The sequence below is a fragment of the Balaenoptera physalus genome, assembly GCF_965194825.1.
Source record: "Balaenoptera physalus genome assembly, chromosome: 7".
In the NCBI taxonomy this organism is placed as follows: domain Eukaryota; kingdom Metazoa; phylum Chordata; class Mammalia; order Artiodactyla; family Balaenopteridae; genus Balaenoptera; species Balaenoptera physalus.
In genome coordinates this window covers 392,415-419,988 of record NC_138886.1, presented here as the reverse complement: position 1 = coordinate 419,988, position 27,574 = coordinate 392,415, and the positions used below count along the sequence as shown (strand labels likewise).

Sequence of the window (27,574 nt, the reverse complement as noted above, 5' to 3'; positions counted from 1 at the left end):
GTTGACGCCAAACTCGTATTTCCCTAGTAATCTATAGTCGTCTCCTTCCTCCTTGTGTTTTCCTGTTTCAGTGCATAATCCCTCAGATTCTAATTCTGTTTGATATTTAACTGACCCTTAAGTGAAATATCCCAAAATAAACTCTGGAGGAAGGTTCAACATTAACACATTCTGACCTGTACTGGCACACAGTGTTGTACCATCAGACAATAAGAAAGCAAAGGATAGAGGTTTGTGTTTTCTGACGCAGAACACCTATCATCTGTTGTATTTATTAGTGGATGCTGAGGAGTGACAGATTCCACAGTGGCCTATACTTCAACATCTGCTCCTTCCAGAGAGGCCAGGCGGAACTGATCTATGGGAGTCAGATCAGTCACAAACCCAGTTATGTTCCTGGAGTTAAACCGTGTACGGGTTTGGAAGCTACTTGGTTTACTGAAGCCACAGTGAGGAAGTATCACTAATTCAGCATATGACAACATATTTCAAGTTCATGACATGCTAAAGCAACTCAGAACGTGTATACACTTCTTTTTGCTTATCTGCACAGGAGGCTATACAAGCACTTCTGGTGCCATGACATGAGCTTTTTTAATGTTCATATAAAACTACTTCTGGTGTTTTAAAGTAGCTTAAAAAAAAAAAAGCCACTCCTTTTAGTTAATATAAATAGTTGCTTAAATAAGTATGAAGAACTGAAAGTCAGAAACGCAGGAAACTGACAAGACGGAGCTGGGAACCATGCCCCACTCACACCCTGGCCCCTGCTGCCACCGAATCACCATTTTGAAGGGCCCCAGCAGATAAGCTTTATTTAAGAGGCCAGCAGCTTTTCTGACTGCCTACCTGGAGATTCCATAAGATGCACTGAGCCCTCTACAGAAAAACTGCATGCAACCAGAATCTCAGTGAGATGGTCTGAGGACACTTCATTCTCAGAAAAGATAAAGACACACTCTTGGTTTTATTGGTGGAAATGGTCTTTATGATGTCAAACCAAGTAACTGCCCTAGCTCAGCTGTTCTCCCACTTCCAGAGGTGAAGAACATGATCATAAAAGGAGCAAGTGGCTACAAGGCTGACGTCAGAGTCAGCTGCCTCCAGAGAGTGGCCACGCTCACAGATCTGGACCCCTGAGGCACGCGGCCGGCCGCCGTCCTTGTCCTCTGCAAAGGGCTGGAGAGGAGTCTTCAGCTTGCCTCCACTCTGGTGTTTGGTACCACCCTCTCCATCAGCATCAGCTGAACGCTCAAAACAGGGTGCTGGCGACTGGGCCGCATCCTTCAGGGAACAGACTGGGTCTGCTGTTTTGCCTCCTGGGTCGCTGCCAGGAGAGGACCCCAAGCAGAATGACGGATGGGTCTGCGGCAAGCGGCGGAAGTACAGCCAGGACCAGTCGACTCCGTACACCAGCGAGTTGGGCAAGGTGTAGGACAGAGTGACTGGCAGCACTTCCTGATTCTCCTCTGGAGAGAGACAGGAGGACACGGGAAACTTACCCAAGGTTGATCTCATCAGCCCCACCCATGGCCCTACCCACCCTCGAAGCGAAACAGTGTGCCAAGAGCAACCACTGTGTGTCACGCAGAGGACTGTCAATATGCGGACAGACAGGCAGAGAAGCACAGACCATTATCCTGCAGGGAATGCACTCTGTGTTCCTGAGAGAGGAGTCAGCCTGCACTACAGAGCTAACCCTAACGCGTACCCTAACCCGTACCCTAACCCTAACCCATAACCTAACCCGTACCCTAACCCTACCCTGTACCACAACCCTACAGAGCTAACCCTAACCCTAAACCCTAACCCTAACCCTACAGAGCTAACCTTAACCCTAACCCGAACCTGAACCCTTAGGACTTGGCAGAAGCTTCTTGTTAAGACTTAAAAGCAAAGGAAAAACGAGTGACCCAAATGGAGCGAAAGGGGTGTATGAGAAATGAAGGGAACAGCACGTGTAAAGCACAGAGGTGGAAAGACCCTGGCGTGTGTGAGGAACCACACATGAGTGGACGTGGCTGAGGTGTCATTAGGAACTAGCGACACGTCAGAAGGGTCCTGTCATGCAGAGCTCGGCGTGCTGCATTAGAGAGTTTGGACTTGAGTTGGAAAGGGAGTAACTCACTGAAGAGTTGAAGCGTGAGCAGCTTTCCTTATGGTGAGTTGCTATGGCAACTCTGAAGACGGAGGGCAGGACGGGCAAAGGCCCGGCCTTATTCTGGACAGAACACAGCTGAGAAAGTAATATGCGACCAGAAAAAGAAATGAGGTGTCACCAAACCTGAGGTGGTCCAGGGCAAGGCCGAGACTGGCAAGAGCAGCCTCAGAAAACGAGTGGCCAGTGAGCTGGGGATGCGGGCTTAGAAAACTGTCACCAGCCGGCAGGCCCAGTGGCCGGCCATTCAGTCTTCAGTTAGCCTGGATGCCACTGCCGCCTCCCAAGTGCAGGGGTCAGTGCCACTGCACTCTGAAATGTGATCAGAATCCGAACCACGACCAGAAAAAGCAGTGATGCGGAACGGGTGCAGCTGGCATCAGGAGACACACCAAGGATACAACCAGGGCCCTGGAGATCCTCCGCCGTAACCCAGGGCTTTGCCTGAGCAGAGGCAGCTCCAGAGAGGAGCTGGACACCAAGCTTCCCCTGAGAGCAGAGAGGCGCCCTGGCACCACCGCCGAAGGAAGCTCCCAGGAGCCCTCCCCACTCCATGCGGTGCATGCTGGGGTACCGGGAGGCGGGGGTCGCTGGGACAATAAAGGCGCATTGTAGCCGTACATCCAACCAGTGGCAGCACCCGCTCGCGGCCCAGGTGGACACAGCAGCCTTCCCACCACCCAGTAACAGCACATCCACTACTCAGGTGCATGTGCAGCATGAACTGAACAACCACGCTGGGCAACAAGAAGTCGCAAAGTTCCATAAAGTAGAAACAGGACAAGCAACACTGATCACAACGCAATAAAACAAAATTAATAATGTGGTCAAAATACGAAAAATTGCTTCCACCTAGAAATTTTAGAACCTTCTACTAAACCACACTTGGGTAAAAGGGGAAATACAAACTCAAATCATAGAATTTCTTCATAAAAATGAAAATGAAATTACTACATATCAGAACCTAAAAGTGTGCTTAAATCAGAGAAAAATTCAGACATAAAAACACTTAATACAAAGTAATAAAGGTAAGTGCATTGTATTCCCAACTCAAAATGCTAGAAAAAAAACAAAGGAGGCACATGGAGAGAAACAACAAAGATAAAAGGAGAGGTTGATGAGGTGGAGAACAGAAACCACATGCCTATAATAAAAAATTAAAACCCTGCTTCTTTAAAAGAAATGAAATATACACACTACTAACTAACCTAATTAAGGAAAAAGACATAAAAAATATTGTATACTTGCGTAAGTATACAAAGTAAAACATGATAAAAGGGAAATAACTATTAGAGAAAAAAAATTTTTTTTTTTATATCAAAGTGACTTTACACATCTTTGGGCAAATAAATTTCAAAATGTAGATGAAATGAATAGCTGCCTAGGAAAATACGATTCACCAAAATTGACTCCAGGCCTTCCCTGGTGGTCCAGTGGTTAAGACTTCACACTTCCACTGCAGGGGGTGCGGAGGATCCCGCATGCCGCCTGGCGTGGCCAAAAAAAAAAAGAAAGAAAGAAAAAGGAAAACAAAATTGACCGCAGTAGAGACATAAAGCATAAACAAACCAACTTCCATAGAAAAATATAGAGAAAGTTAACACGGAACCATCATTCAAAAATATATCAGGCCCAGATAGTCTCACAGGAGATTTTTTTTTTTTACCAAATCTTGAATGAAAAGATAATCCAAACGGCATATAAATTTTTCAAGAGAAAATGAAGAAAAATTTTCACACTTTTGGTTTTGATTCTCACATGAACCAAACATAATGCTGCTAAATAGCACAAAAGAAAGTTTGTGTCTCCTTTGAACGTTAATGAAAGTCCCAAATAAGGTATTACCAGAGTCCAATACCACGCTAAAAAAAAAATAACATACCTTCCAAAGACACACGGATGGCCGAAAGGCACATGAAAAGACGCTCAACATGGTCAACCATCAGAGAAACGCAAATAAAAACCACAATGAGGTATAACCTCACACCTGTCTGAATGGCCATCATCAAAAAGACCACAAATAACGAATGTTAGTGAAGATGTGGAGGAAAGGGAACCCTCCTACACTGTTGGTGGGAATGTAAATTGGTGCAGCCACTGTGGAAAACAGTATGGAGGTTCCTCAAAAAACTGAAAATAGAACTAACTACTGTATGATCTGGCAATTCCAAATGAAAAAATTCAAAAAGATATATGCACCCCAATGTTCATAGCAGCATTATTTACAATTGCCAAGATATGGAAGCAACCTAAGAGTCCATCAACAAATGAATGGATAAATAAGATGTGGTGTATATATACAGTGGAATATTACTCAGCCATAGAAAAGAATGAAATTTTGCCATCTGCAACATGGATGGACCTGAAAGGTATTATGCTTAGTGAAATAAGTCAAAGAAAGACAAATACTACATGATGTCACTTATATGTAGAATCTAAACTATAAAACAACTAGTGAATATAACAAAAAAAGAAACAGATGTAGAGAACAAACTAGTGGTTACCAGTAAGGGGAGGGAAGGGGGAGGGGCAAGATAGAGGTAGGGGATTAAAAGGTACACACTATTATGTATAAAATAAATACACTACAAGGATATATTGTACAGGGACTTCCCCGGCAGTCCAGTGGGTAGGACTCTGTGCTTCCACTGCAGGGGGCACGGGTTCGACCCCTGATGAGGAACTAAGAGCCCACATGCCGTGGCCAAAAACAAAAACAAAAACAAGAAAAGGATATATTGTATAGCACAGGGAATATAACCAATATTTTATAATAACTATAAATAGAATATAACTTTTAAAAACTGTTAACCAGTATATTGTATACCTAAAACATAATACTGTAAATCAACTATACCTCAAAAAAACTTTTTGACAACTAAAACAAAACAAAACCATAACCAAGTGGGATTTACTCCAGGAATATATTCCATATTAGGAAATCCATAAACAAAGTTTACCATATTAATATATCTAAGGAGAAAAATAATACAGTTCAATGGATATTATAAAAGCATTTGACAAAAAAATCAATTCCTGATTTTAAAAAATACTCATAAAAACATGGATTGATGAATACTAAGCACACACATTAGTCCTTATATATCATCAAACCAAGTGGGAACCAGCAGGGACCCTATCAAGGTCAGGAATAGGGCTTCCCTGGTGGCGCAGTGGTTGGGAATCCAGTCTGCCAATGCAGGGGACACGGGTGCGAGTCCTGGTCCGGGAAGATCCCACATGCCATGGAGCAGCTAAGCCCATGTGCCACAACTACTGAGCCTGTGCTCTTGAGCCCGTGCACCACAACTACTGAGCCCATGCATCCTAGGGCCCACGTGCCACAAATACTGAGCCCGCGTGCTGCAACTACTGAAGCCTGCATGCCTAGAGCCTGTGCTCCGCAACAAGAAACAAGAGAAGCCACCGCAATGAGAAGCCCACGCACCGCAATGAAGAGTAGCCCCCGCTTGCCGCAACTAGAGAAAGCCCGCACGCAGCAACAAAGACCCAATGCAGCCAAAAATAAGAATTAAAAAAAAAAAAAAAAAAAAACAAGCAAAAGAAGCAACTTATGGGATGCAGTGAAAGCAGAGCTTGGAGGGCAACTGATCGCTGTAAATCCTATGCTAAAAAAGAAAAAAGCTTGCAAATTGTTTTACAGCAAGAACTATCAGAGCACATTCACGTGGTAAACAGAAATGATGCAGTAGACGGAGGACTGAAGATTCAGAAGACGAAGCCCTTGAGAACAGCCAGTATGGGGAGGAGACTGACCTTGGAACCACCATGGGAGGTGCCTATGATCCCTTGTTTGTACAGAGGAGGGGGATGGGAGATCACGAGGGATGCATGAGGCGGGGAGAGCAGGGGGTGGGGGTTTAAGAAAAGAAAACGTGGAACAGTCCTGACAGTGAAGAATCACTGGCTACAGAAAGGTCAAGGTTGGCCTGGCAAGGGACCCACAGTAGCATAAACTTGAAGTGAGATCACGCAGGGTGGCTGTTTCCCTCCAGCCACGTTCTGTGGCTCAGGCATAAGCAGACTGGGGTTTACCAGTGCTGGATTCTGCCCAGAGGGTATGAGGGAGGAGCAAGGGGAAGAGTTTAACGATGTCTGGAACATAAGGCCATGGAGCCTACACCGTCCGCAAGCAGGAAGACTTGGCAAAAGGTGGGACAAGGATGGTTATGCAAGCGACCAGTGGTTAACACCTCTGGAGGAGAGGTCCCAATGGGGCCAGCAGACTGCTGAATGCAGAAGGTACCGAAATAATTGAGATGGTCAGGGAAGAACCACGGTTGGAGAGCAGCGTGCTTGAAACTGAGATTCTGAAGTCGGCAGAGTTACAAATCATGGCAAGGCCTAGGGGGCGACCCTGGGAACGTGTGGAGGGTGCAGGAAGAGCTTGGTGGAGCCCCCGCCCCAGGCCCCCCACTCACCTATTGCCTTTTGGCAGTTGAAGATCGTAAAGCCACCATGCATACACGCTGCCAGGAGCAGGTGGTGGTGGAAAGGGTGCCACTTGAGCCTCCACACCCCGCCCTGCATGGGCACGTCCGCCAACGGCTGCTTCACGCTCCGAGTGTCCCAGAGAAGAACGTGCTCGTCGTAGCTAAAACCCATCGACCGCAGAGGGCGTGCAGGAAAGCCAGGCCCCGGGGCAGCAGGGGTCACCTCCCGGAAGACCCGGCCCACTTCCCCTCCAGGACACGGCTGCTTTCCCAAACCCCGACGCCCGCACTCTGGGGGGGAGAGTCGCCCAGTCAAGCACCACAATGGTCAACGGGAGGAAAGGAAGCGACGGTGCAGGAGGAACCCATGTGCACGGACCCTAGGGGACTCACCTTCCCGTGGCCAAGACGTTCTCGCAGTGGGGGCTACTCTGGACGCTGCACACGCCCATGGAGTGTCTGAGAGCGAAGGGTGAGCCTGAGCAAGCGCCCGGCAGCCCTGCTCCTCCCGCGGAAGGCCGCGGCGGGGCACGGAGGGCTGGCCCCCCACGCCGAGCACTGGCCCCTCGGTGACTTACCTCCTGCTTGTGAACACGGGTGTGCCAGGGGTCCTGGTGTCCCAGCCTTTCAGAAGGCCATCGTCCCCACCTGCACGGAAACAGAAACACCCACTGATGAGGAAGGGCAATGACAACAGGACCTGGCCGTTTCTCAGGGAGTGGGTTTACGTCTGTGAGGAAATTCCCATGGGTGTCTTTTCTCGGGTTTCAGGCTGCCACAGGCAGGGGAGCCCCAGAAACAGTCACCCCTGTGCTGTAACCGTGTCTTCAGACACCTGCAGGGAAGAAGGGAAAGACAGAGGCTACACTCCCGTAGGAAAAGGGCAGACCTTTTACGGGGGCAGAACGACCAGGTCACACAAGACTCAACCCTTCGGGCTCCTGATGCCAGGAACCAGAGCGGCCCCGTCGAAGGGCTCTGAACAGACCTGCGTGCAGGAGGCAGCAGACGGGGAGGCTTTGTAAGGTTCTGGAACCTCTGACACACCGCCATGTGTTTTAAAGAGAAATGCCCTTTGTAACCTTACAGTAAAAGAGCCCTGTGCTTGTTTGGGGGAAACTGAAAGGATAGAAAGAACAAGGGAGCTGGTGCCCTGACCCACAACCAGTCTTTGAAGAAAAGCAACATCAAGACAGAATGTCATGGTATCTCAGGGGAAGGGAAGAAACACTGAAGAGGAAGACCTACAGAGAGGACAAAAAGGAGCAAAAAGACAACCACGTCAGCCTGAAACTCCATCCGTCCATCATCTACCACCCACCCACCCACCCATCCATCCATTCACCCATCCATCCATTCACCCATCCATCCATCCATCCATCCACCATCCATAAGCCATCCACCCACCCCCCCACTCAGCCACCCACAGGTACTTACTGAGCACACCACAGATCCCCGTATCAGACACGACGGATGGGGGATGAACGTGGTCTGTGACAAAGCGGATCACAGAGTCGGTCCATCCGGGCACTGAGCCTGCGTGTGAGCCTCAAACACAAGCTGCCGTTCTGTGGCAAATCTGTGAAGAGAACTGGTGTGGCTTCTTTACACACCAGTCTCTCCTCTTTCTCTCACACTCCACATTTGCTCCACCAGGATATCCTGACTGACCTTCACACAAAGCAGTCTTCCTACTTCTCCTCTCCACAGCTCCCACCTTAGCCTGAGTCATTCTCATACCTCACCTGCACGGCAGGTCTCCAGCCTATACCCTCACCCCCTTGCAGTCTACACTCAACATATTAGCTGAAGGGATCCTCTTAAGTTTTCTTTTTAATTTATTTTTAAAATTTATTTATTATTATTATTTTTTGGCTGCGTTGGGTCTTCGTTGCTGTGTGCAGGCTTTCTCTAGTTGTGGCGAGCGGGGGCTACTCTTCATTGCGGTGTGCAGGCTTCTCATTGTGGTGGCCTCTCTGTTGCGGAGCACAGGCTCTAGGCGCACGGGCTCAGTAGTTGTGGCTCGCAGGCTCTAGAACGCGGGCTCAGTAGTTGTGGCTCGCAGGCTCTAGAATGCGGGCTCAGTAGTTGTGGCGCACGGGCTTAGTTGCTCCGTGGCATGTGGGATCTTCCCGGACCAGGGCTCGAACCCATGTCCCCTGCACTGGCAGGCGAATTCTTAACCAGGGAAGTCCCGGATCCTCTTAAATTTTAAAATGTAAGTCGGGAAATGTCATTCCTCTGTTCAGTATCCTACAATGGCTTCATTCCACTCCGAGCAAAAGCCCAAGTCCCCCCGTGTGGCCTGCAAGGCCCCGTGCCCTGTCTCTGTGACTCCTGATCTTGCCTTCTCTATTCTACTGCTCACTCATGTCATTCCGGCCAGACTGGCCACTCGCTACTCTGAACACACCGGGCTCTGTGATGGCACAGTCTGCACCTGCTTGCAGCACCTGATGCCCTCGGCCTGTTCTAGCTTTCTCCTTTCCAAAGCACCTGTCACCTACGGTGCATATTACGCTTAGCGTTCACTGTCTATCTCCCTGCAAGCGACGGAAGTGCAATGAAGGCAGGGACTGCTGTCTCTTGCTCACGGATGCCTCCTGAACCCCTAGGACAGTGCTTGGCACGCAGGAGGTGCTCAACAGATGTTTGTTGGATGAATGAATTGGTGTTGAATTATTAAATCACTGTCCTACTACACCCTTGCTCTGAATTAGCTAAGCCTCAAGGCAGAAGAACTAATCTACAAATGAGAGCTCAAAAAATTAAATCTTTATCATTCCCCCTGAGTCTGTTCAAGGGTGTGACAGCAAAAACTCCAGAAAGGATCCTCTCTCAGGGGAAAAGAAGCATTAAACACAAAATCATAATCAGGATGAGCGGGACTTCCCAGGCGGCCCAGTAGTTAAGAATCCACGCTTCCAATGCAGTGGGCTCGGGTTCGATCCCTGGTCAGGGAATTAAGATCCCGTAGGCCGCACAGCGCGGCCTAAAACATTAATCAATTGATTGATTAATTTTTAAAAAGAAGAAGAGAAAACCAACAAGACACAGACTCACGGGAGCGGCGAGCGGACAGAGATGTGTGATTTGGGTGAGCAGACCCTGTCCCGGGGCCGGGACATCAGGGAGGTGCGGGTATGTGGCAGGGCAGCACGGGGCGCATGGGGCTCAGCCGGAGCCCCGCGGAGTGAGGCGCTGGGAGCAGCCCTGCACGAGCGCTGCGGTGCTGGCGAGACAACGCAGGAACGCCCAGGAAACAAGGTCTGGTTAAACCACCGAAACACAGTGTTTGTGGAAGACACACAGTAAGTGAGTCAGGAGAGCAGCAATGCGGAGCGAGAGGAGGATCTAGACAGAGGTCAGAGGACGGCGAACACCGCGGTCAGAGGGAAAGGCGCCCGAAAGCAGAAGGGACAGGAGCCAGAGGAAGAAGGGGCAAGTCCAGATGGCCTGGCGTTGATGACCCAGGGAAAAGAACGTGCGGGAGCGAGGGGTCGGGCACGCGAACACCGCGGACAGGCCAAGACGAGGCCGATGTGCGCCCTAGACTGGGCGCCCGCTGTCCCTCAGCGGGGGCTTCTGGGGTCCCAGGGAGATCGTGCAGCACCCTGACAGGCCAGCAGAACAGCCCTGCAGCCCTGGCCTCCCCGTCTCGCCCTGGAGCTCAGAACACTACCAGCAACTGGACGCAGAAAGGGATACGGGCGCAGACGGCTTCTTGCCTCTGCAAATTCGGCAGCTCCTCTTCTGTCTTCTCTCAGAGACCCGTGCCCCAGCCTGCCGTGCGCGTGAAAGGAGCTGACCCGAACTACCCCGTTCCCACGGCAGCACCTCGCTCCACACACACCACTCTCAATACCAGGAAGTCAGCCCTCTCTCTCCCTCACGCTTCCCTTTCCCCAGGAAGATAAGCTACTCCAGAAGGGAACAGACAAGCCTGAAATGCATGACAAGTCAATACTGGACCCAAAGCACCAGGTGGAAAGCAAGGAGTTCCCACTGGATTTCCGAGCGTGAGAAGAAGCATCCAACACTCAGAGCAATGGCGGGGGGCAGCGGCTCCCAAGGGGGCTGCTCTAACACCGGGGGCACTGCCACCCAAGACCCTGCAGTGCCTGCAGCAAACTGCACTTCACTCTCCAAGGAGCAGCTAAGTGAACACCAACTACAGCTTCTGCCCCAGAAAACAGACTCTCCGAAAAGGTCTTTGAGATCCCAACGTGGCCAGAATGACGCCCTTGGCCCGTGCCTCCTCAGCAAGTCTTCAGAGACGGGCGCCCAGCGGAGGAGTACCAACCTGAATACACGACTTCCGTCTGCCAGTAATCGAAAGCAGCAGCCCAGGCCTCAAAGTGATGGGCCTGCCACGTGCCCACGGCCTGCATTCCTGGCCCTGCCTGGTACGCCTGCAGGAGATGGAGCTGCCCGCTGGAGTCGCTGCTAATGATCTTCAAGGGCTGGTCACCGGCCCTAGACACAGGGAAGCAGTGGGGAAATCTGGCTGAAATATATCCACTGACCCAAACTCACCGCCTCTTCTGGCTCCCAACCAGTGACCCTTTATGCCCCCAAGACCTGTCACAGAGAGGCTCTCCAGGACCTGGTACAGGGACAGGCCTCTTAAGAGGCTTGCCTGGGCAGAGACCAAAGCTACCAGTAGCTTGTCAAAATAAACCAGGGTCAGCTTCTCCTGATGAAAACACTCTTTTCAGATGAGGACTGGCAGTGATACGCCCAGGCTTGGGGAGCCACAGTCAAGGCTAGCACGAGGTGGCTTTCCTTCTCTCTTGCATGAAAATAGGAAGGGACCCTCAGAGGAAAGACAGGCCCGTCACCGCTGGCCCTCACCTTCCGGCTTTCCCAGTGGACCAGTCCAAGGACAAGGCCAGACACTGCTTTTCCAGGGCAAAGCGGGAGAACGGCTGTAGTGTGTAAGAGTTCTGCTGGAGAGAAAAGAACGCCATCAAAGGGGAACAGCCCCGGAACCCTGAGAAGACTATTCCCCTGGCTTGGGTATGCCATGCTTTCCTCATCTACTCGGCAAACAAAGTGTGTCAGTCACTCACTCACAGCAGAACCTGAGGACAGGGACTTCCCTGGTGGCACAGTGGTTAAGAATCCGCCTGCCAATGCAGGGGACACGGGTTCGAGCCCCGGTTCGGGAAGATCCCATGTGCCGTGGAGCAACTAAGCCCGTGCGCCACAACTACTGAGCCTGCGCACCTAGAGCCCGTGCTCTGCCACAAAGACAAGCCACCACAACGAGAAGCGCGCTTGCAGCGACGAAGACCCAATGCAGCCAAAAAGTAAATTAAAAAAAAAAAAAGAACCTGAGGACACTGCAGACGGCCCAGGCCCTCCAGGAGCGCTCACACCTGAAGGAGGACTTTCCCACACATGTGACCCCAGGGGAAGCAGGTCTCTGCTTCTCAGACCCGTCGCTGTCCAAGCCCTCCTGGAGACTACTGCAGGCTCCAGGGAGCACCGCTGGTGCGGGTTCCCCACTGCCTCCAGGGACAGAGACAAGGAGAACTTTCCTCTGATTCTCTTTCAGAAGCCACAGCTAGCCCTTAAAATGCTGTTTCTCTTTTCTGAGGTCCAAGTTTTACTATCTAAGCAACCTAGACAGCACTCGGCTCCATCAACAGGGTTCCAGCAGCTGCATCCTCTCTTGGGTTTACCTGTTCCTGCCTCCAGCTCTGGTTCTAGATATCCTCCCCAGATATTTCTTCCCTCTTTCCTAAGACAGGGCTGCTGCTCTCAGCTGGCCTGAAGCAAGGACCTTGCTATACAAGCCCTCAGGTGCTGTGAATCCAAGGCCAGCTGGACCTCTGCTCCAATCCCACTTGCAGCACCTACATTAGAGTGGGTCCCCCCACAGACAGGGCACGGTCTTGTGGGCTGTTTCCTTCAACCCACTATATGCCTTCCCTGTCCCCTCCCTCCCCCAACATGTGGTCATTTTACAAATGCACGGTACAGGATCACTGTCAGATGCTTGGGAAAATACACGTAGGAATCACGTGCTCTCCTAATTATCAATGAGAAACGCCACTTTCACCCAGTAAATGCGCTGCTCTTCTCAGCCCCAGCATCATCAACCCAAGATGCTGGCCCAGGCTTTCCTTACAGGACTTTCAGGTCCAGTGAAAGCCCCTCTGCTGATGACACACAAGGTGTCCTCCCCTTGGAGTTAGACACAGAACCCAATAACTCAAAATTGACCCTGTGCTACCTTAGAATGTTTTATGGTAAAGTTCACCGTTGAACAGAAACTGTCCTAGAAAAATGTTTGTATCAGCACAGCCTCCCTCCCAAACCCCCTCCATCCAGGTTCCTTCCACCCTCCACTAAGCCTGCCCCAGTCACTCACCTCGGATCGCACCAAGCGGAGTAGCTCTATGGACCCAGCAGCCTCTGCCACTCCCAAGAGCGCATGGCCGGCCACAGCAATGTGGCACCTGAGGAGAGAACACACATGCCAGTCACAACACAGGATGTGCCAGAGTACAGGAGAACACTATGCGCCCCAGTAACTCATTGTTTAAATTTCAGCTCCAGGGAAGTCCCTGGCGGTCCAGTGGTTAGAACTCTGCGCTTTCACTGCCGAGGGCCCAGATTTGATCCCTGTTCGGGGAACTAAGATCCAACAAGCCGCGCAGCACGGCCATAAATAAATAAGTGTATTTACTTCAGCTCCAAAACCAGGTTGGAGCTTACAGTTCTGTTCCAACAAGATCACCCAGCTTAGGAAGCAGAAAACTAGCCTCACTTCCCAGACTGACAGTACCTGTAGGGCTTGGAAACTGAAAAGGGAAACGAGCCCCGAGTCTACAGCATCCTCCAAGTGCCAACAGGCAGGCAGGACAGCACAGTGAAGAAATGAACCCAAACTTCAGACACTTCCCCGTCCTGTTGAATGCTGTCAGGCATCAGGCTCCTCTGACTAAACAGTTAGGTACTCATGACAAATTCCAAACAAGGGGAACGGTTATCAAACTTGTACCATTTCATGTCCAGGATCGCCGAAGTATCTCTTCTTTGGACCTCAACCAGGGGGCAAGAAGAGCTGTCCTCATTGAAACTATACAGGTAGAGACGACCAAAACGAATTTGAGGCTCATCAACATCCAGTCCACTCTACAAAAAATGCAAATGTGTTCTCTGATTACCTTAATAAATACCGAGGAACCCAAGGGATGGGAAAAGGGACTGAGGGAAAGAAGAGGTTTGCCAAGACTCCGGACCTCTGCCTGGAAGCAGCACCGATGATTTTCCGAGCTGGAGAAACGTCTCTTCTCTTGTATGTGATTAATGAGTAGGTGGATAAACCCTGCTGGGCCCAGGATGGGAGGCTCCTTCCAAATGGGCCAATAGGGAGGAGCTACAGTTAGGGTCCCCACAGGGCACAGTTTGCCTGGGAGAGTCCTGGCTTAGGCCTGTTGCTCCGGTGCCATTTTTCACTCTTAAAAGTGTCCTGGTTTGGATCCGCATAGCTACGTGCCTTCAAGAGATTACGTACAGCTCCTATGAAATCCCATTTTCTTTTTGCTCTAGACTTCATCCATAACCTTGACGACGCCTGCAGAGAGACGACATCCCGCTTTCAGGATGCCCTGTCTCTAACCTACATTCTGGCCACAAGGCCAAGGTCGCATCCACACCTCCTGAACGACTCCACACAAGACTTTTCCCTTTCAGCCTCCCCCGCAGCAGATCACAGAGGTCTCAAAGCCTGTGGTCGGCTCTGCCTCTCACGAGCCTTTTCTCGCCCTTCTTGAGAGAGGAGTTCGAGTCTGGGGCTTTAGGTGCTCGAGAAATGCCACCTGAGATCGCAGACCTGCAAACCTACGGTGAAGACCTCCCTAGGCCAGGATGGCCCCGCGCACCTTGCTCTCCGGGTCGGCGGGCTGGTCCTCCGGCTTCCGCAGCTGGTAGGTGCCGCACGCCAGCAAGTGCCTGCAGCCCTCCAGCGGGCACCACTCCACCGAGTCCACGGTGTGCTCCGTGTCCACCGCCTGCAACAGCCGGACGCGACTGCCGGCCGCCCAGCATTCGGAGAAGGACGCGGCGGCGACCGGGGTGGCGGACAGCGGGCGGCGGAGAAGTGAGGAAGCCAGGCTGACAGCAGGGTCCCCGCGCCCGCGGCGCCAAGAAGGTGCACAGCCCAAGGGGCGGTACTTCTCCCACTTCCGCCGTCGTCCCCATGACGCCTTCCGGGGAGGGACTTCCGGCCCCCGTGGACGCCAGCGTGAGGCCGAGATCTCACGCCCCCTGCCGGCCGGGGGACCTCGACTGGACCCACGTGCCACGGCACGGCGCGCCCACTGCCGTGGCGGCGAGACGCGGGCCTGGGAGGGGACAGCCAAGCGTCCAGCACAGAGTCACGGGCGAGCTGGGCTCTGAAGGGGGAGCAGAGGAAAGCAGGGCATGGAGGTGGGGTGTGCAAGGGGCCTGGGCGTCCAGGGAGCAGAGTTCAGGGTCTGACCCAAAAGGGCTGGGCCTGGGCTGCCCTCCCTCTCCCTGGTCATGTCCACCCCAAGGAGCTGCCCATAGGGCAGTAAGCACGGCGCATCGGTGGGCGCACATCTGCCTGCCAGGACAGCAGAGAAAGGAGACAGGGTCGGCCACAGGGCCCCGAGCACGGGTGGTGGACGGGAAGGTGGACAGAGGGCATGGAGAAGAGCCAGCGTCTGAACCCCAGGGGCAGGGGTCTGTGCGCCAGTTAGATTTAGGATGAAGGGGAGGACACCCAGCACAGCCACTATCTGATTTCGTAAACCAAGTATGTGCCGACAGCATTCAATAAAGTCAGTGAACTCTACAGAACAGGTTTGGGGAAGGCAATTGTCTGATATTGTTATGGATTGAATTGTGTCCCCGAAAAAGATATGTTGAAGTCTTATCTCCAGTACCACAGAATGTGACCTTTGGAAACAGGGTCTTTACAGAGGTACTCCAGTTAAAATGAGGTCATTAGGGTGGCCCTAATCCAATATGACTGGCATCCTTAGGAAGGGGAGATGTGGTCTGTTAGACACCAACGGAAGACAATGTAAAGACTGGTAGGTCTCTAAGAGGCAAGCACTGCCTGAGCCTGCTGGAAGCTGGGAGAGCCTGGAACAAACCTTCCCTAGAGCCTTCAGAGGGAGCATGGCACTGCCCACACCTTGATTTGAGAATTCTGGCTTCTAGGACCTAGACCATACATTGTTTTCAGCCACCAGCTTGAGATAATTTGTCATGGCAGCTCCAGGAAATGGGACAAGACTGAAATCCACATGGATACCTGGGTAGTTAGCCTGTGGTTTTTAAAGTGGTTTCTATCGCTAGAAATACAGATACCAGCCAGCAGCTCAGACGGCAGCTGAAGCAGAGAAGCAGAAAAGGTTGGTCAGGAAGCAACAGGACACCCTGAAATGGCTGAGCCACACATCTTGATTTGATCTGGTACAAAAGGCAGTCAGGCCAAGCAGCCCCCTACACCTCGCTCCAAACAGGTAAGAAACATGGCCCACGTTTTAACCATGAATGAATGTGGAACTTGCAGACGCTCTCAGATGTGTGGCTACAAAAATCAAGAGGTTCGGGGCCTTCAGAAGAGAAAAGAAACCAGGGGCTGGGTATCAAATAAAGAACAAGGGAAGCAAAGGGGAATAAAAACACTGGCAGCTTCACGAGGGCATCCACTCCAGGAGCCTTGATATGAGCAAACCCTAGGCCCCCATGGCCTCCACCCTCTTAGCTCCAGCCCAGACTCAGAGTCTCTAACAAGTAGCACAAGACACAGCACCATGAGGAGGGGACAGCCACCAGCTACAGCACCAGCTCCTGCAGCCACGTTGGACAGCGATCCCCAGGTCAAGGCTATTCCAGATGAGCCATGAGCCACGGCAGCAAGCACCGGGGATCAGGACCCAGCGTGGCACCCTATGGGTCGGCCGACACTCTGCCACTTCCCTTTCAATGCAATCTTCCGAGGAACAGCTGACCACAGGACAGTCCTGGTCAGGGAACGTAAACAGGCTGGAGGGCCGACCTGGCCACTCCCCAAAGGACACAGGCAAGACACACAGCCTGTAGCCCAGGGCCTCCTCATCCCAGGAGCCTGTTTTTAAAAGCAGACTGAGCACACTCAGGGCCCCATGCCTAGAAGACTACCCAAACCTCAACACGCTGCTCTACACCGGATTCCCCACCCCCATGGGCCTGGCCAGAGCTGGCCTCTGAACTGGGAGTTATCCCGGCCCTGGGAACGTCCCGAGGGCTCGGGCCAGCTGTGGTCGGTAGGACAGTCTCTCAGGACCACACAGCCTCTTCTCTGACAGCTTTCTGAGCCCCCACTGCTGCTCAACCTGGGGTCTCGGGGAACCCGGAGCAAAAAACCCCAACCTGGAAGAGGCACCACAGCTGACCTGCACGGTAGCAAGGTCTTCTCAGCAAAAACCCGTGTGGGCACGTGGAGTCCCTTCACCTGCAGAAAACCCCTCCCTCGGGGTTGGAACTGAGCCTTCCCGCCTGCTCCCCGCATGTTGCTATCACCCATTTCCCCAGTCCTGTTCTCCAGGACGCACTGCCCAGGAGGCCTCCAAGTTCTGCAAAAGAAGCTACGGAAAGCTCAGCTCAGTTCACAGACCAAAGGCCACAAAGGGGCTAGCCCCAGCCAGGGAAGCAGAGCACACACAGGGCGTCCTGGGAGATTGCAGAAACGCTGCAGAAAGGAGGGCATGGCAGGAGCCTGCAGGACCAACGTGGGGCCAGGGATGACCCAAGACGGACGCCAGCCTTCACTCTCCCTGGAGACCAGCAAGTTCCCAGCCACACCACCCAGCTCGTGGCCCCCAGGTGGCTTGGCCAGGTGTACAAGACGCTGCCCAGCCCTGAGATCTGCGGCTCCCAGAAGGAGCACAGGAAAGCAGTTCTCACCCCTCGGGCTGCTCCAAGTCGCAGGCGGACCTCAGCAGTCCTGCTGGGAGAAGCCCCCCGCCCCGCCCCGAGCTCCCAGGCACCCAGTGCATGAGTTCAAAGGGGCCGAGAACAGGGGCCAAGCAACTAACCACCCTCAGCAGCTCCTGCCACAGGACAAGGACAGGTCTGGGTCTCCCTCACGCTCCCACGCAGCCTGGGGGTGGGGAGGGCAGCCCGCGCACCCGCACCCGCACCCGCACCCACACCACGGATGCCGGCCAAGGCGGAGAGCAGACAGCAGCCAGGACGCCGGGCGGTCCCACCCTTTACTTTGCCCCAGCCCGGGCGGGCCGCCCTCCTCGGCTCAGCCGCCCGGAAAGTGAGTGTTACAGCAAATGACCCTATTTGTACTTTCTAACCCTCCCGCTGCCTCCCCCCCAAAAAAACTGTACATGAGTTTACAAACATATTAACATATAAATAATGAGAAGCGTCCCGGGGGGCCTCCCAGCTGTCTCTGCTCCGCGGCGTGCGGGGGGGCCTCCGGTGGCGGAGCAGGGGCAGGGGCAGGTGCAGCCCCCCTGGTGGCCCCGGTCCAGCCGCCAGCCGCGCCCGCAGCCTGGGGAGATGAGAAGCCACTTGACCGGCCGGTCATCGCTCCGGCTCAAGCTCGTGCTGCAAGGGGCGCCTCTTCTCCCGGCAGTGCTTCTTGTGGGCTGGCCAGTCCTTCTGCTGGCACTGGGAGCCGCAGTAGCGCGCCACCTGGCAGCGCCCGCAGATGTTGAACTCCCGGAGCTGAAAGGACACAGAAGAGCGGCGCTCCGGTCACACGGCAGACCTGTGAGGACCTGGCCACCCGTGCGCCGAGGCCGGAGGGTCTGGGCCCCGGTCAGGCAGTGACAAAGGAACGGCCACCGCAGGGGAGAAGCCGCGAGAGGGCAGTCCTAGGGGAGGCGCGGGGCTCCGCAGGGTCGAGCCTCCGGCCCGGCTCCCCCACCGCGCACCTGCTTCTCGATCATCGTGCAGGGCGGGTAATGGCACTCGTAGTAGGTGCAGGACGTCTCCTCCTCCTCCACCACGTCCCCGTTGGCGTTGTAGTATCGGGTCACGTTCAGGACGGGGAACTGCTCCTCTATGGGGTCCGTGGGCAGCTGCTGAATCGCCAGCCAGTATAAGCTTTGCTCCCTTAAAGAGAGAAGCAGGCGCTTCAGGATGCCTTGGCCAGGAAGGGTCAAGGTATGGAGGTGACGATGAGTGACCCCAGGGTGGACCAGCTGCTTCCTCTTCTCAGGCTGCCCCGCCCCCAGTTTTGCAGCTTGACTCTCCTTTGGCCCATCCCACTGCCTGGGCTCACCTCTCCGTAACATCCAGTATGTAGCCTGTTTCATCTTCCCACTAAAAGGCACAGGGCAGGGCTTTGTCTGCCTTGCTCGTCAATCTCCCCAACGCCTGGGAAGGCTGCACACAAGACAGGCATGGAGATCACGTGCTCGCGGCCCCAGAGGCGCCCACATCTGCCCCTGGTTGGTCTGCCTGCCCGATTGCTGTGAGCTGCTCTACACCCCCCTGAACACTCCTCTTGCTGGACGGGGCCAGAAGCTTGTAAGTGCCCGCACCTGCCCCACAAGAGGCACAGGCGGTGGGGTGAGCACAGGCCCGCCCTGGGGCTGGCCCCCAAAGGAGGCACCTCCCGCACTCCGAGAGTAAACGGATGGGTGGACCAGCCCCTTCCACCCACCCACCCTCTCTGGGGACCAGGCCGGGAGGGACTTGGATAAAAAAGGGAAGGGTCTGGCACAGCACTGTAAATCAACTATACTTCCAAAAAAGAAAAAAGAAAAAGGGAAGGGTCACCCTCTTCTAAAGTGACAGACAAAATTAACTCAAAATGGATCAAGGACCTAAATGTAAGACCCCAAACAATAAAACTCTCAGAGAAAACATAGGACAAAAGCTTCACAACATCGGATTTGGCAATAATCCTGGATATGACACCAAAGGCACAGTAACAAGAGAAGAAATAGGCAAATTGGACTCCATGAAAATTCAATTATTTTGTGCATCAAAAGAGACAATCGGGGGCTTCCCTGGTGGTGCAGTGGTTGAGAATCTGCCTGCCAATGCAGGGGACACGGGTTCGAGCCCTGGTCTGGGAAGATCCCACATGCCACGGAGCAACTGGGCCCGTGAGCCACAATTACTGAGCCTGCGCGTCTGGAGCCCGTGCTCCGCAACAAGAGAGGCCGCGATGGTGAGAGGCCCGCGCACCGCAATGAAGAGTGGTCCACCACTTGCCGCAACTAGAGAAAGCCCTCGCACAGAAACGAAGACTCAACACAGTCATAAGTAAATAAATAAATAAATAAAAGAACGTGAATTTCTTTAAAAAAAAAAAGAGACAATCAGGGACTTCCCTGGTGGTGCAGTGATTAAGAATCCGCCTGCCAATGCAGGGGACACAGGTTCAAGCCCTGGTCCGGGAAGATCCCACATGCCACGGAGCAACTAAGCCTGTGCGCCACAACTACTGAGCCTGTGCTCTAGAGCCCGAGAGCCACAACTACTGAGCCCACATGCCGCAACTACTGAAGCCCACACACCTAGAGCCCATGCTCTGCAACAAGAGAAGCCACCACAGTGAGAAGCCCGCGCACAGCAATAAAGAGTACCCCCCGCGCACCGCAACTACAGAAAGCCTGCGCACAGCAACGAAGACCCAATGCAGCCTAAATAAATAAATAAATAAAAACTTTTAAAAAAAAGAGACAATCAATAGAATGAAAAGGCAACCTATAGAATGGTAGAAAATATTTGCAAACCATATATCTGATAAGGGATTTGTACCCAGAATATATAAAGAACTCTACAAGTCAACCAAAAAAACAAACGACCCAATTTAAAAATGGGTAAAGCATCTGAATAGATATTTCTCCAAAGAAGACATACAAATGGCCAAAAAGCACATGAAAAGATGCTTAACATCACTGATCATCAGGAAAATGCAACTCAAAACCGCAATGAGACCACCTCACACTCCTGGGATGGCTACTATCAAACAAACAGAAAACAAGTGTTGGTGAAGGTATGGAGACACTGGGACCTCTGTGCACTGCTGGGGGGAAGGTAAAATGGCGCAGATGCTGTGGACAACGGTGTGGAGCTTCCTCAAAAAGTAACCAGAATTATCCTATGATCCTGCAATTCCACTTCGGGGTACACACTCTGAAGAATCAAAAGCAGGGACTCGAAGAGCTCTTTGTACAACTGTGTTCACAGCAGCATCATTCACGACAGACAAGGGGGTGGAGGCAACCCAAGTGCCCACTGATGGATGATGGATAAACCAAATGTGCCATACACACACACACACACACACACACACACACACACACACACACACGCAATGGGGTATTACTGAACCTTAAAAACGAAGGAAATTCTGACACATGCTATGACATGGATGAGCCTCAAAGACATAAATGAGGCGAAGTGAAATAAGCCAGACACAAAAAGACAAATGCCATATTAATCCACTCAGATAAGGTCCAAGGACTTGTCAATTCACAGAACAGTAGGTACCAGGGGCTGGCGGAGGAGATGGGTGGGGAATTAGTGTTTAATGGGGACAGAGCTTCGGTTTGGGAAGGTGAGAGTTCTGGAGACAATGGCAGGGTGATACACGACAATCTGAATTTGCTTAATGCTACGGAACCATGCACTTAAAAGTGGTTAAAACAATAAATGTTATCTGTATTTTGCCACAATAAAAAGATTTTTTTAAAGAAGAAAAGGGTGAAAGTCAGGATGTGGGAGAAAACTGGTTACTTTCTGAGCCCTCCAATGAAGTCCTGGAAGACAGAGGTGAGTTTCAGTCCCAGCTGGCTTTTGAAGGCAGAAAGGGAGGAAAATGCACCTTTGCAAAGAGCACCTTCCACGCGGCTAGGCCACCCTCATGGCCCCACTGAAGTGACGCCAGGAAAGCAGAGCAGAAGGTACACGCCTGGCAGGAGCTGTGCTGCCGAACCGCCCGCCTCACATATGGGGTGATTCCTACGAAGAGCCGTCGTGCGGAGGCCACTGAGTGAGACGGAAGGACACGTGACGCCGGGCCAGCGGGGAGTTCAGGCCACCCTTGGGCTGGCTCTGCCCCGACAGGTGGAGGACTGCTGACGGGCTGACCCCAGGCCAACCCCAGCCCGTCTGCTCCTGGGACGACCAGCAGGGAGAGGTCCCTGGGGTGGTCCTGGGCCTCCTGAGAGTGGTCTGAAGGAGAATGGGGCAGCTGGGCCATGGCCTGGGGGAGACCACCGGTGGGGCAGCCCTGGGTGTAACAGACCCTTTTCCAAACAGGTCTTCTTAACTGTGGTCGCCTCATCTCACAACAATACATGGTGCTCAGATAGACAAATGCTGAGATCCCAGAAAGACAGACCCATCGCTGGGTGACACGGTGGGCAGTGTCCCTCCAGTGTCTGCGATGGGCAGCAGCAGACCTGCATGGAGCCAGGGAGGGTGAGCCCCAGGCCTGCCCTGAACCCATGTGAGCGCTGGACAACTTGGGGGAAATCCACGGAGGCTGGTGTTCCGCTCAGCCGCCCTTACACTTGTCCTGATGACACAAGCTTCCTTCTGTTGATGAAAGAACCCTCCTGCCCCCAGCACGGAGACAAAAGTGACTCAAAACAAGCTGACTCCCCCACGCCGCCAGACACTGCTGAGGAAAGCGGGTGTGCAACCCTGGCAGCCGCTCCTGAGACCTGGAGGTGGCTTTGTGGCTTTCCACATCTCAGCAGGGGAGCCATTAAGGGTCCTATCTTTGCTTCAGCCAAGTTGGGCTTAGTTTCTGTCACTTGCAACCAAAAGTCTAGACTCACATAACCTCCAGGAAGATGAAAATCCTAACCCAGCTATCACAAGAGGATCAGCCTCTAACAACAGAGCAGAGACCCCCAACGCCTGGAGACCCACCCCCTCCCCTCGTAGAGTTATGGACACTCCTCCAGAGCGGCAGCAGCATCGGACTGGATGTGGCCTTCTTACACCTGGGGACCATCCCCCACCAGCAAGCCCAGCTGGCCGGGCAATCCCGCCATTTCCGCCCTCCAGTGCATGGGGCTCCACCGAGACCCCAGTGGTGACCACTGCAAAGGTTCCACCCAGTCTCCATCCTAAGAAACACTGACACCCCCGCACCGACCTCACCGACTTCTGCCTGTAGGGGAAGTCAGCACCTGTACCGCCAAAGTCAGGAAAAGCTGCCCAGGGGCCCGAGGAGATGCACAGAAGCCCCAGGGAGCCCCTAAATGATGCACACGTGGCCAGGGACACCCTGGCTCATTTTGGCTCCCATCCTGCGGGTCCCCCAGCTCTTCCTAAGGGCTCCATGAAGTCACAGAGGGGCTTGTTCCTGGGGCCATGGGAACTGCCCTCGGAGCATCCCCTCCGCCCAAGTCCTCAGGACCAAGGAAAGGAGGAGGCCGAGCGGCCAACCCCCGAACCACACTGTCCTGCTTCCTTTAAACCACTGACCAGACAAGCTGTTTACAAAAGAGCATGACAGCAAGACCCATCTGTGTGCACAGGGGCACCCCTGAGATGGAGACGGCTCCTACATCTCAAGGGCGTCCTGCCCACCTACAGGGGACTGGCCCACATAACCCCTCTCCCCGCGAGAGCCAATTCAGAAGACCAGCCCAGAAAGATAAGCATCCAAGCGGTCTCCTCCCCCAGTGAAGAAAAAGAGGATCCCCGCACCTTGAGGGAAAACAGCCAAGGTCACCAAACCCACAGAAGCCTCAGAGCACAGAGTAGACGCGGGCCCCTCTCGGCAGTGAGCTTGGAGGGGCCGCCCTCAGGGGCATCTCAGCCACATCACCGGGCCCCAGGAAGACCCACCTCTGCTTGCTGGAGGTCTCCTCGGCTCTGGGCCGCCAGCCCCACGGCACCAGCTGCAGGTTGTCCAGGCGATTGTCCACAGTGACAGCGTTGAGGTGCACCACCTGAAACCCGGGGGCGATGCCCCCCCTGTGCCGCTCCCTAGGAAACAGACAGTGCTCCAGGTGGGCTCCCAACCCTCCTGAACGCCTCAGCCGCGTGCCCTGAACTGGTCCCTTCTCACACCGACGGGACCCATCAGGAGCAAGGCTGCAGAGAGGAACCCAGGTAAGTGAGTCTGTGGCCCAAACAGGACAGGCCACGTGGACAGCCCAGCCTCTGGATTTAAGAGCTAGGCTGCAGGAAGCCAAGGAGGGAACCCGAAACCATCTCACACACAGCCTGGAGAACACCCCACTTGCGTGGTCCCAAGTACTTCGGAACCTCGCGGTTCACACAGAAGAGAGGAAGGTCCTTCCCCAACCCGGAGGAGGGGCCAGACCCCACCCACCCCCAGAGGAGGCTGCGTCCCAAACACACCGAGCAAAAAGGGCGCTCAGCCTGCAGACTCTCTGGCTGCCCTGCCAGTGCCACAGGTCGCAAAGCAGCCACTCCTCCGGGATAGTGACAATGACACAGAATTAACTGGGAGACCCAGGGAAGGCACCGTCTGTCAACAAGGGGTCTGCTGGCTCCACGAGCCCCGTGCACCTCAGGGCTTGCGCAAACCCGACAGGGGAAACAAGCAGCTTGGAACACCCACCACAGCAGCTCATGAAGGAGCCTTCCCGACCCCCTTCCTCGGTTCTTGTCAAAGGCGTATGCAAATATCTTAGCACCATTTCCATCTGCGTCTACTTCCATCCGGGCCTGAGAAGAAACAAGAAAAAGCTCTGTTAAAAAGCCTCTGATTATCAACAACATTCCATATTAAAAAACAAGCCAGAGGGACAATCCCAGGCCTATTCCTGGGACCCTGGGGGTCTCCGGAGTCTCCCAGACACGTGGCACCAAGAAGCACTCTCCTCTTGTGGAGGCAAGACACGGTCACGAAGCACTCTTTGCAAAACATTGTGGACACAGAGAAATAAATCTTCCTACCCTTAAAAAAGAAAAAGCCCCCACCCAGTAAAAAATAGATAAGCCCTAGACCAAGTAAGTGTAAAAGGGTGACATCTGAGGTAAGAGCGGGTCCACAGACTTGTGGAAGGAGGAGTGGGAGGGGGAGGACTGGAGCCCGGACAGCTTCGTCAGGTAGGAACAGCGGAGGGCCAGAGACGGGGGGCAGCCCTGGAGAGTCTCCCAGGGCACAGAAGCTTGTCCAACTGAACTCAATCACAAACATGACACAATGTGTCTCCTTTTCAGGAAGAGCCTGCAACCAGGCGGAAGTGGGGGAAGACCAGCATCGCAGAGGCGGTAGGGGGCTCCACGGGGCAGTGACAGACAGCTTGAGAGGCTCGCGTACCAGGTCTTGCCCTCGCATCACAGGGAAGAAAGCCCACCCCTTGTGACCCTCCCGGGCATGACTAAGGGCATGCCAGCAAAGGAACAGCGTCCTTACCTCAAAGGAGTAGCCCTCCACCAGCGGGATGTCCTGCTCATCTATCAGTGTGTACTTGGTCTGGAAATTAACGTTTCAAGACGTTACATTTGGAATCAGTACGAGGTACCGATAATAAGCAGGAGCGGCCCCTTGAGACTAAGCGAGGTCAGCAGGCGAGGGGCCGTCTATCCTGAAAGCAGGTAGAGGTGCCAAAGCCTGGTCCTTCCCCGCTCACGACCGCGCAGAGTCGCGGCATCAGGCTTCACTTCCCATCTGCTCGTGAAGAACCAAAAGAAGTGCCACAGGACTGGCCAGGTACTAAGCTGTGCATTTTAATGTGCTGATAAACCTAGTCCAAGAGTATGACGTCACTGGAGTAGAGGGAGGGGGCCGGGATTGAGGCAGAATATCCAGGTTTCAGTTAACATTTATTTTATTTATTAAGCCAGGCGGTCCTCACACAGATGCTCACTGAATCGTCCTTCCTACCTCTTTGTCTAAAATGTTCCAAATAAAAGTTTTAAGGGATAACATTAGTGCAATCAGTCACTGAGTTAGAAGGGACCTCAGAGCTGATGGGGAGCCCACCCTTCCCTAGTTAGAAAGCCACGTCCCCTTGCAGGAACGGCAGGAAACGGTCCCCAAAACGGACCAGTGTCATTCTCGCTTGGAAAGCGTTTTTCTAGCATCTGAATCGGTTTTACCTTCATCTGACTGCCTCTGCTCCTCTCTCCCACCAGAAGCTTCCGCCGCTGGTGATGGGAACAGGGTTCCCATCCAGGGTAAGGTCCGTGGCTGGTGCAGCTGCACGGCCGGCCGGCTCCTGGAAACAGCCAAGCCTCAATGCCCACAGGTGCCAGGAAGCCCCAGCCTCGAACACGCGGAGGGCGGGGCCAGGTAAGGGAGAGAAGCAGAGGGAGGCCCTGCTCTGGCGAGGCCCACTGAGGCTCAGCCAGACGGGGCCGCCGCTGGCAGCACGAACCCTGCCCGAAGCTCACTACGGACCGGCAGGCACCGGCGGCGCGCACACGCAGGTCTCGGTGAGGAGCGAGCGCGCCTCCTCGGAAGGGCCTGCGCTCCCCGCGGCCGCAGGCGCAGCCACAACCCCCTGCTCCCCCGACCACGGCGCACGGTCGGAGACCCGGTCCGCAACCGGAGGAGGGCTGCCCCGGGAGCCAGGCCGCCGGCCCGCCGCCCGCAAACCGCTCGGCCCTTGCCCGTGCCCCCGCCCGGGTCGGGCCCCCGATCCAGCCCCCAGCCCCGCGCCCCCGACCCCCAGCCTCGCACCCACGACTCCGAATCCCAGACCCCGCCCGCCACCCCCAGCTCCAGTCCGGCCCCCTGCCTCGCACCCCGGCCCCCTACTCCCAGCGCCGGCCCGGCCGCCGGCCCAGCGCCCCACTCCCTCGGCCCGACCTTAGCCCCAGCCCCGCGCCGCTCACCTTCCCGGCCACCCGGCCGAGCCGCACGATGCCCAATTTGAAGTCGGTCATGGCCGGGCCTGCGCTCGGCCGGCGGCGCCTCTCCCTCAGGAGGTGCCGGGGCCGGGGCGGGGCCACGGCGAGCCGGGCGGGCCAGTCGGATGAGTCGGGGTCAGGATCGGGGCCGGGCGGGCGGGCGGGCGGGACGAGGCTGGGCCGGGGTCGGGCCGCCGCCTCCTGGCGCCCGCCGGACCTGCCACGCGCCGCCGCCGCCACCGCCGCGCGCACCTCAGCGAGCGGGGCCAGGGGCGGAGCGCGACGCGGACACACCCCCGCGCGCCGCCGCCCGGCCAATGGTGGGGCGCGCAGTGCGCCGGCCGGCGCGCGCCGCCACGACGCAGCCAATGGCAGGAGGGCGAGTGCGCCGGCGCGCTGAGGACCTGGGCCAGCGCGGGGGAGGGGCGCGGTCGGGGGCGGTGCCTGCGCGGCCGCCCCGCGTGACGTCAGTTTCGCGGGAAGCTTTGTGCTGGATGCTGACCTATAGGCTCCCGGCCCCGACCCCCTACCCCGACACCGACCCGGCCCCCGCCCTCGCCCCCGCGACCCCGACCCGGCCCCCGCCCCTCGAGGAGGGCGGCCTGGCTCCGCGCCCCGGGCCGTCCGGGCTCTGCAGGTCGGGGTCCCTGCGGGACTGGCTGCGGCTGCCCGTAAACCGTCCCCCGTCCTCGGACAGCGGGCAGGAGGCCGGAGTGAGGACAGGGACCCGGAGCCCAGGGGCCACTGTGGCGTAGGGTCTGGGTCCATTGCCGACAGGCCCGCCCTCCTTCTCCCTGGCCACCTCCACACAGGGGCCCGGATCAGGACCCTGTAGCCCAGGGGTCCCCAACCCCCAGTCTGTGGACCGGTACCAGTCTGCGGCCTGGGTGCACAGCAGGAGGTGAGCAGTGGGCGAGAGAGCGAAGCTTCATCTGCCGCTCCCTATCGCTCGCATTACCGCCTGAACACGCCCCCCGCCCTCGGTCTGTGGAAAAACTGTCTTCCACGAAACTGGTCCCTGGTGCCAAAAAGGTTGGGGACCGCCGCTATAGCCCATCCTCGGGCTACACCAGGCTTCCCTGGGCTTCGAGCCGGTGCGCTGAACAGCCTGGGCCAGGTCCTTCCTGAACAGGAACTCCAAGGGCTGAGGACTTTGGCGGGGCTTTACCTG

The 27,574-nt window shown here is 54.8% G+C and overlaps 2 protein-coding genes across 2 annotated transcripts; both read right to left on the bottom strand.

Moving 5' to 3' along the window:
* Positions 1–943: 943 nt before the first annotated feature.
* DPH7 (diphthamide biosynthesis 7) lies at positions 944–14,993 on the bottom strand (the record flags this gene model as incomplete). The annotated part of the gene is made up of 10 exons (XM_082469504.1): positions 944–1,469; positions 6,601–6,773; positions 7,006–7,071; positions 7,191–7,260; positions 8,050–8,103; positions 10,916–11,088; positions 11,467–11,561; positions 12,992–13,079; positions 13,625–13,758; positions 14,508–14,993. Coding segments are annotated over 10 exons (1,791 nt in total), but the record flags the coding sequence as incomplete, so codon positions are not given.
* Positions 14,994–17,834: 2,841 nt separating this feature from the next.
* On the bottom strand, positions 17,835–26,667 carry ZMYND19 (zinc finger MYND-type containing 19). The gene is given in 8 exon segments (XM_082467715.1): positions 17,835–18,321; positions 18,531–18,711; positions 23,422–23,562; positions 24,164–24,270; positions 24,965–25,024; positions 25,651–25,677; positions 25,680–25,769; positions 26,389–26,667. Coding segments are annotated over 8 exon segments (801 nt in total). The 5' UTR covers positions 26,440–26,667; the 3' UTR covers positions 17,835–18,177.
* Positions 26,668–27,574: the final 907 nt, after the last annotated feature.